This window comes from Vicia villosa, unplaced genomic scaffold, assembly GCF_029867415.1.
Source record: "Vicia villosa cultivar HV-30 ecotype Madison, WI unplaced genomic scaffold, Vvil1.0 ctg.001111F_1_1, whole genome shotgun sequence".
Taxonomy (NCBI): domain Eukaryota; kingdom Viridiplantae; phylum Streptophyta; class Magnoliopsida; order Fabales; family Fabaceae; genus Vicia; species Vicia villosa.
This window is the reverse complement of record NW_026705482.1, coordinates 550776-560252: the sequence shown is the minus strand read 5'-3', so window position 1 is coordinate 560252 and position 9477 is coordinate 550776. Positions and strand designations below refer to the sequence as shown.

Below are 9477 nucleotides of genomic sequence, written 5' to 3'. Positions count from 1 at the left end.
TATCATCTAACAAAAAATAAATTTAAACACAGTTAAGTTTTATAAAGAATCTCTAACAAATCTTGGACAAATAAAATTGTTGAAAAATTTAAAAGAAAATGATTTTGAGTAATGAAATGTGATAAGTAAGTTGAAAAAAATATCATATGAATATAAAATTCATATATTATAAATTTATATATGCAAAAATATATTATGAATTTATCTATCTTTCTTATAAAAATTTAATACATAATAAAATAAATTAAATAAAAATAATGACAATTTTGAGTTTTTTATAAGAAAATTGTGTTTTCCATACATCATAATTGTCTCAGGTTCTTTGTTGAATTTATTTTGTAACGGTTGTATTTTTGAAAACCAATATATTAGGAAATCAATGTAAGAATTAGTGTTTCTCATTAAAATTATATTATTAGATAGAACATATGTTAAATCAAATTAAATCAAATTATATTCAAATCTCCATCATCCAAAACCAAATTGAAAATAAAATCAAATCTCAACAAAAAAACCCACGAAATCACAACCAAAAACCCCACAATATTTTCTATTTTTATGTTAATAAATTTTGATTTGTGTGTGCATGTATCTTAGAGTTTTTTTATTGTTGAAATTTTGAAAGAAAAAATATATAGAATGTATGGTAATGAGTTATAAAAAAAATTACAATTGATCAAAATTTAAAATTAAACTTTTGTTCTAACTACAAAAATAAATGAATAACTGTATACCTAATATTTCAATTAAATAATTAATTCTAAATTAATAAAACAAATCATACTTAATTGACTAAATCAATTTTCATAGAAACAAAATGATATTGTCATTTTCAAATTGAATTTCACCATTTATAAATCTATGTTTTTTTTTCATATTAAAATACAACATAAAATATTAATTTGCCTTTAGTTTATAACTTAAACTCATTTGCAATTTTTTAGGTCTTTTACAAATAATATATTTATTTTATAGTAAAACAACATAATTTTAAAAAAAATATACTCTACTATAAAATTACTAACAACACCAAATATTTGATAATAAATATGTATTAAATCACCAATATAAATTCAATATGTTTAACCATTATCAATATTTATAAATATCACTAATAATTATAAATATTTACAAATAGTCGATTGGTTAAAATAAATAAAAAAGATAGTGTGGTGATAATGACTCGTTAGAATAATGAAATTCAGCCAGTAAAATTTACAAATGTTTATTTTATACACTATAAAATATATTTAGATATACATATAAAGTTAAAATAAATTATTTAATTATAAAATAACCAATGATCATATAAATTAAATTGCATTAAATAATTAAGAAAAAAAAGAAAAATTTGACATTTGAAAATAAAAAATTTACTTCTCAAGTAACCCGTGAGATAGAACATTTTATTATATTTATTGGTAGTTCCAAGTAACTAATTACTTCATTTTTAAAGTAGTCTATAGAACAATTATAGAGATTGTTTTCCTATTCCATTGAAAGTTAAGATGTGAGTAATTTGGTGCAATCAAGATATGAGTAATTTGGTGCAATCACAAGATCCACATACAAATTTGCTATTTGTCAATATACACAACACTTTTATAGTTTTAAAAAAAAGTCAGAAAGCAGTGTGAATTTGAGCAAATATGCAAGCAAAAGGACAAGTTCCAGCACTGGACAAACAAGCAATCAACATTACTCAGGCAGGCTGGCCATTAGGTCTTGGCAATGAGCTGGGACATAGTTCTTTGATACGGATCGATAAAGAAGATGAATAATCTTGAAATTGATAAAACTCAAAACAATGATAAACCTGCTCGGTTCAAACTTGTACTTGTAACACCATAAAACACTTAGCCTGGATTTCATTTGAGCCTTGCTAAGCCTATAGTGAAGATTAACAATCTGCATACAATAGAATTGGCATTAAGACAATATAAACCATATTGACTCCCAAGCAAACTTATGTTACAGAAACAGGAATAAAAATATAATTTAATTTGTTTTGACATGTGCATCCAATTGCATTTCATCGTGTCAATATTTTAAAAACTAACATAACAAAGTGGCGTCATGATGTGATTTGATTATATGCATGTGTAAAAGAGTTTTACACCATTAATTCATACAAATTAATCTCATAAACATAGTGTAATATTAAAAAAATTTATCAAATCATCAATTGAAAAGTGCATTTTCAAAACACATGATTATATTTCATTAGTAAAGAAATCCAACCTGCATTAGGAAAACGTAAGTAGATGTGATGGTCATTAAAATATCAAACTAAAAAATTCCACTAATAATAATTGCCCCTTGATTGTTAGTACAACTATATAAGAAGAATACCTTGGAAATGAATCAAGAGAAACCTGATACTCATGAATGTTCAAGTGGCAAAATTGTTGTTCCTGCCATTTCCCGTCGACAGAGAGATACCAAAATCATAAACCTAAATCGAAAACCTGCAACAAAAATCCAAATCGAAATTGTCAAGGTCTTCAACATGTATGTTTAATGTTGTCTTTGTCTCTATCATTTTTGCATATGCTCGAAACTCATTTCTCCTTGTTTTACGTTAGTGCTCATATTCCAATACTTGTTTTGGGATCAAGAAAAGATTTCACCCTGCCCCACAACATCATAAACCCAGTGCCAACATTTATGATACACATTTGACATAAAATCTGTATCATTCACAAAAGAGAACAAAAGTCATTGACCATTGAGGTTGAGACCCTATTATATGTTCATCTTTAAATTTTTTTACAGTTAGACAGACAAATCCAGAATATCGAACACATAAAAAATTAGAGGAACTGAGATTGCTAACCTCCGGGAATCATAAGTCTGATTTTCTGAGAACTCTTGATACTGGTCTATAGACTTCTTTAAGCTGAACATTCTCCCATGTCTGTTTACTCATTCCTTTGCTTGTCACCATTTAATTCAGAAATTAGGGCTTACGTTCATCTTGAGCTTCAATGCAATTTACCCATTTTCTTTGTGTTTCTTGCAAATTGAATATCCATGAATGATCCTGAGTTACTCATGAACACATCTCCATGCTTAATTTCACTTGAGACCTTCAGATTCTGAAATTCTGTGGGGGGAAAGAGAATTAAAAAAATAAAATTGTGTCACCCATTCAGATTAACAGAATCATCGATTGCAAATTCTATGATTTATTTAACAAATAAAGAAGGTAAAACAATAAAAAAAAGGAAATTTAAAAGAGAGGAACAGTGTTACTTGATATAGCTTAGGGTTATCAATATTGTGCCGTGATAGAATTCTCTTCAGTTTGCAACGGCGTGTCTTGCTTCTCCTCCCTCACCCGTCTACTTCACCACCACCGTGACCACAACCTCTCAATCTTCAATCCTGCAACGCCTTCTCCTCAACCCTTTTCAGTCCGCTGCCTCCTCTTTACATCGTCATCATCAGCTTTGTTTTTGTTTGAAACTGAAAAGAAAAAGAAGGGAGAGTGGCGTGAGATAGAGAGAGAGAATAAGAAAGGAAAATGAATTTTGATGCTCTTTGTAATCGATGAAGAAGACTGCTGATTCCACGAATGATGAATTGGAAATCGGAATAATTAATTGCTATGAGAGAAGAATTTGATTAAAAGAATGGTATGGGATTTGAATGGGTAAAGTAGAAAAATGAATGTCAGTTTGTTTTGCGTAGGAAGAGGAAAGTGGGGACCTTTCAGATTCCCAAAACTAAATAATCATACAAATAAATATAAATAAAAAAAATAAAAAATAAAATGTTAAAATATAAAAAGTAATAGAAATTACTATAAATAGAATGGAAACAAAATGTGAAAATGCACAAGAGAGTGACACTTGGCAAACTTGCCAAAGTTCTCATCTTGCTTTTTTATTATGAATGATATATTTTAAATATAGAATACATGTTATTTAATTTCGCTTTTTAAATAAAATAATATGTATTCCATCATTAATTAATTATAAAAAATAATATTACATCCAACTAATTCATTTCTAAAATAATACTATTTAATTAATTAAAGTAAAGAATTTCGCTACTTTATTAATTTTAGAGGCATATTTACTTTACTTTAAGTAATAGTTATGGATAAGTAATAATGAGTTAGTTGGATGTAATATTATTTTAATTTAATTATTATTAAGTAATTAATTAGAAGAGGATAAAAAATAATTTTAGGGGAAAGTTTTTAATTTAGTATAATTATTACATATATAGTATTGATATAATATTTTTTAGAAAAAGAGGCATATTCTCTGTACCAGATAATAAACATTGAATTAAATAATAATTATTTTAAATTTAAATATGTAAATAGGATAGATTTGTTAGAGATATGAAATCTTTCTAAAAGAATTCATTTTCCATAATAAATTTTAAATATTAAAAAAATGTTGGCATTAAAAAAAATGGTGGTAGTTGGAAAAATATCTTTGATGAGTTGTTTTCTTAAACCCTATAAAATTCGTTATCATTTTGTCAAAACCATGTAAATCATTTCACTTAGAACATTCACCAAACACCATGAGCTCCCTTCCAAACAGCTCTTCCTCCTCCGTCAACCGCCTCGACATTATGTTCCTCCTCTACCTAATATTCAGGCTTCGGGTTCAAGACCCTAACAACCAATTTTCCAATGAGGACTTCATTTCTGACAGAGAAGAAGAAGAGGAACTAGAATTTGAAATTGAAGATGACAAGCCCCGTCCCTACCAAGACGAGGGACTGCACGCAATTTACCAAGAAGAATCTCGGATTGAAGCTGACGTTGTTTATCGAATCCTGAATGAAAAAGCTCATACCTTAAAGCCTAATTCGGGTGAAACAGTTATGATTCGTGAAAGTAGCATCGCTGTTGAACTTCATGTGGAAGAAGAAGGTGAACATATTGTTTGGGAATGGCATGGTCACATTCCGAGATATACTGAGGACCACGAATTTTCTCTTGAATATATCTATGGGAATTACTATCAGAGGATTATGCATGAGGAGCGTTATACTACACCGGCTCGAGTAGATGCATCAGATGATAAGGATTTGAAGGACTTGTTTGATGGTGCTGCCAATCCAGCCCCAGGTAGCTAGGATGGATACTTCATAGTAATCTCAACGTTGGTTATGTTGCTCTTAGGTTTGTCATTATTCTATGTGAATGCATTAGTTTTGTGTTGCAGCAAATCTCTAGTTGTCAAACATTGATGTTGTTGTGTTAATGGATACTTCTTTCTAGATGAAGATTTGTTTACTTGTATTTTAAAATTTCCCAAATCTGTTTTAAATTTAAAATACAATTTAAAACTTGAGTCATCCAATCTTCATCGAATAATCTAGATCTTCAATTGTTGAAACTGTGATTGTATAGAATCTGAGGTGTCTTTATTCCGGTAGAAAACCATGGATTTTGGTAATTTAATGAATTCAAGTTTGTTGCATGAAAAATCTAATGTTGCACGTGTTAAGATTGTATTTTGGATTTGGTTGGCTGATATTTTTTTAATTTTTTTTTTATGGGAAAAGCTATTTCATTAAGAGAAAAACCAAGAGACATTACAAACACCAATAGACTTATGGTATAGGACAAACCCCATCCATATTTGAGAAGTATCTAAGACATTACACATAGATTTATCAAAAGCTAAAGGAATACAACCAAACCAGAAACAACAACATATCATCAAATCATCAACTCTTGTAAGAGCACCATTAGTGATAATATAAGAATGAGAATCTATTGTCTTTTTCTAAATCCAATTAAGGATGATTTCTTTGACTTGTGTATGCGCATATCGACTTCCTTTGTTCTCAAAATTGTCCCTTTTCATGGAAAGCTCAAAACTTTGTTGTTGACTAGAGATAGTGTTACTCCAAAACACAAAAATCCTTTGAGGCTTTTTATCAAACACCATGAGTGCAATCTTAAAACTCAAATGACCAAAGCATAAAATAGACAACACAAGGACATAAAAAGCTAGATCTAAAAGAGGGACATAATACAACATGTTGTAAAACCACGACGGCTTTGAGGGTGCGCGAATCGTAGCCAATAAAGCATAAACCGAGGAGAGGGGCGGCTTTGAGATGCTAAGACCAACCTTGAGGATATTTTCATCTTCTAGTAGTGGTGGTGGCTCAGGAGGCGGCCGATTCAACAGAGAGGAGGATGGTTGAGTGGTGGTTTGTAGTGGAAAGAGGGAAAATCCGATGAGGGGGGTAGATTTGATGGATGTATGAGAGTGGGGTCGGGTGAAAGGGGGATTACCCTTCATAGAGGGAGGAGAGACCACCATAAAAGTGGTAGATGAGAGCCACCATGAAGGTGGGGGGCAGCCACCAACAAACCCTAAAGGTTTGGGAGGAGGTATTCTAGAGAGAATAGAGAGCATCTCTCTCTCTGGTTGGCTGATATTGGAATGTGGGTCAATTGATCTTCATCCAATAATTCCAATTCACTTAAAAGATAAAAGATATAGACTAGAATTATATTATTTAAGTTAGTTTATTAGTTATAATCTTTTTATATTTTAGTTGGACTTTTCAATTATCATTTAAGTGAATTTTTAATGTTTAGGTCTTTTGTTAGATTATCTATTAGTGACACTATATAATGTAGTGTCGACACATTTAAAATATCAATGAAAAAAAATGAAATTTAATTTTAATACTTTAGTTTTATCTTTCTCTTAGTTTTACAGCTTTTCTCTAATTTTTGTTAGGGTTTAGATTTAGCTTCCTATCAACATCATTTTTTTTCTAAATATAAAAAATTTATGCATGAACTGCATGGCTGAGAGGGAGATTCTCCTAATCGGAGATGATGTTTCTTCGTTGGTGGTTATGGTTAATTTGACCTTTAGTTTCATTGAAACTCAAATGAGTGATGGAGGGTTGAGTTTATTCAGAGTCAGGCATATTAGAAATGTGCTTGTGGATCTAGTATCTTAGGGATGCTTTTGGAAGGTTAATTTCATAATCATATATAATTTATAAGTTTTAACCGGTTATTGAAATCAATTGTCGTATTCGGATTTTATCTTCTTTAAATGTTTATAAACTAATTATTAATCAGTTATATCCATAACTAATTTTATAATTAGTTTTGATTTTTTTAATATATTTTTTAAAAAAGTATTCCCTAAAAAATATTTCTTTTCAGATATTTTTTATTATTTTTAGAAAATATTAAAAAAAATTTAAGAAATTTATTTTTATAAAAAAGTTATGTTTTTTAGAAGAAAAAATCTTTTTAAAGATTTATATTTTAAAAAACAAATTAATTTTAAGTATTTTTTATAATTTTCAAAAGATAGAATTGTTTGGTTTTTACTTTTGGATATGGATGTCCAAAATATAAATTTATTTAAAATAATATTAATAACATGTCCAAAATATAGATTTACTAATAATTAACCGACATTTAATAACTCTATATAGATATTTAGATATGAACATGGACAATTCAAAAATCGGTTAATTTGAACATCTCTAAATACCTAGCTCTATTTCATATGTTATTCTACTTTAGTCGGCTCCACGGACCTCATTTATATTTTATTAATCCTTAAGTTTTAGTCATCATTATAAAAAGAAGTCGGTCGTGATGTTTTTTATGTTGGTGATGTATGATTGTTTTATACTGTAGAAATGTTTAATTTTCTTTTAAGCATTTCAATTGATTGTTTTTTTGCATTGAGTGCAACTTCACCACTGATTTGGATGTTTTATGTTTGGTTTCTTTCATATTCTTCTCTGAAGAAATTCAAGGCTCTAAGAATTTTATTATTGAATTTTCAAGTTCAAAGGACCGAAAGCAAAGGTCGTAGTCATCATCGCAAGTACAAATTTCAAGAATAAGCTTCCATCTGTATACGGATTTAAGTTTTCGAATCATACTTATAAAGTATACAAGACATGGTTTTTTATTTTTGGATATCATACATGTTTTTTTAATAATTCATTATCTTTGTTTGGCGAATTAATAATATAACACTTTTATATTTGATCCATTATTATGATTATATTTAACAATTTGCTACTTTTTTCTTGCACTTTTTTGAAGAATTTTTATAACAATAGGTCGTGTCTCATGTGTAACAGTTAGATAGATATTGTACCTTACATAGGGATTAAGTTGTAGTAGATATCTAAGTTGAACTTCCATGAATGTTCTCCACCATCTCTGTACCCCTTTCAATGACCAGCCTCTTCCTTTGCATCCATTCTCTTCTCTTCCCTGACCTTGAACTTTTACTTCATGTTTGAACCCTTTCTTCTTCATCCTTGGGAACAACACAATTTTCTTTCACTCAACTACCTTGAAGAAATTTTGAGGGTGCGAACAAAGTCTCTCATCATATGCTTGACTATACGAAAGATCGTGAATTCTTACCTTACTTATTAAAAAGATAGGTCTTTGGATAAAACTTATATATATATATATATATATATATATATATATATATATATATATATATATATATATATATATATATATATATATATATATATATATATATATATATATATATATATATATATAGGAGGGTTATATTTACTCTAGGAGTAAGTTATTATAACTTACTCCAAATCTAGACCATTGATTCTTTTCAATCTATTGGTTAAAAATAATAAGTAATTAAATGTGGAGAGAGAAAACTATTACTTATTATTTTTAACCATTAGATTGAGAAGAATAAATGATCTAGATTTGGAGTAAGTTATAATAACTTACTCTTGGAGTAAATAATATAACCCTCCTTATATATATATATATATATATATATATATATATATATATATATATATATATATATATATATATATATATATATATATATATATATATATATATATATATATATATATAAAATGGAGTAGAAGGGATACTATATATATATATATATATATATATATATATATATATATATATATATATATATATATATATATATATATATATATATATATTAAAATGGAGTAGAAGGGATACTTAACCCGATACAAGAAAACAGAAAGACTCTATCTTCCAAAACAGAGGAGAGGATGAGTATTCCAAGTGTGAAAATTACAACCATCATTAATGGAACTACAATAAGAAAGCCAAATCCACGATCTAAAAACAATGGCTGTTATACAATCATCGAAAGAAGGAATCGCTTGATTGAAAATAATATCATTTCTCAAAAGCCAAATACTCCAATTCAAAACTAACCATGTGTTAGGAGTAAATTAATGGTAAATTCATGTGTTAATATAAGTGAGTTCTTCTCTAAACCAATGCAAAAATGTGATGAATCCATAGGTTTTTATTAAGAATTGAACTGAATAAGTTTAGTTCGTGCGTAAAGCAAATCGAATCACTTGTGGGTGTTATTGTTGCAGGTTTTGAGCTGAATAAGAACTTAAGAAGAACATGAGGAGGAAAGAAAGCTGGAAGTCTCAAAGGCTGAAGAAAAAGATGGA

General features: G+C 28.4%; 1 protein-coding gene and 1 long non-coding RNA gene across 3 annotated transcripts; one reads left to right on the top strand and one right to left on the bottom strand.

Moving 5' to 3' along the window:
• Positions 1 to 1485: 1485 nt before the first annotated feature.
• LOC131633321 (uncharacterized) lies at positions 1486 to 3683 on the bottom strand. Of its 2 annotated transcripts, XR_009293290.1 has the most exons (4): positions 3256 to 3683; positions 2837 to 3106; positions 2353 to 2468; positions 1486 to 1908 (listed from the first exon to the last, which is right to left on the bottom strand). It is a non-coding gene; the product is annotated as an uncharacterized LOC131633321 (long non-coding RNA). The 2 variants fall into 2 exon arrangements; XR_009293291.1 differs by lacking the exons at positions 1486 to 1908; positions 2353 to 2468 and adding an exon at positions 2500 to 2690.
• An 859-nt stretch (positions 3684 to 4542) lies between these two features.
• On the top strand, positions 4543 to 5203 carry LOC131633314 (uncharacterized). The gene is made up of 2 exons (XM_058904028.1): positions 4543 to 5095; positions 5193 to 5203. The coding sequence occupies exons 1-2, from the start codon at positions 4543 to 4545 to the stop codon at positions 5201 to 5203; spliced, it is 564 nt and encodes a 187-aa protein (XP_058760011.1).
• The last annotated feature ends 4274 nt before the right edge of the window (positions 5204 to 9477 follow it).

Bases quoted from the DNA above. Each gene is read 5' to 3' on its own strand.
- LOC131633314 (XM_058904028.1), top strand. From the start codon at position 4,543: ATGAGCTCCCTTCCAAACAGCTCTTCCTCCTCCGTCAACCGCCTCGAC.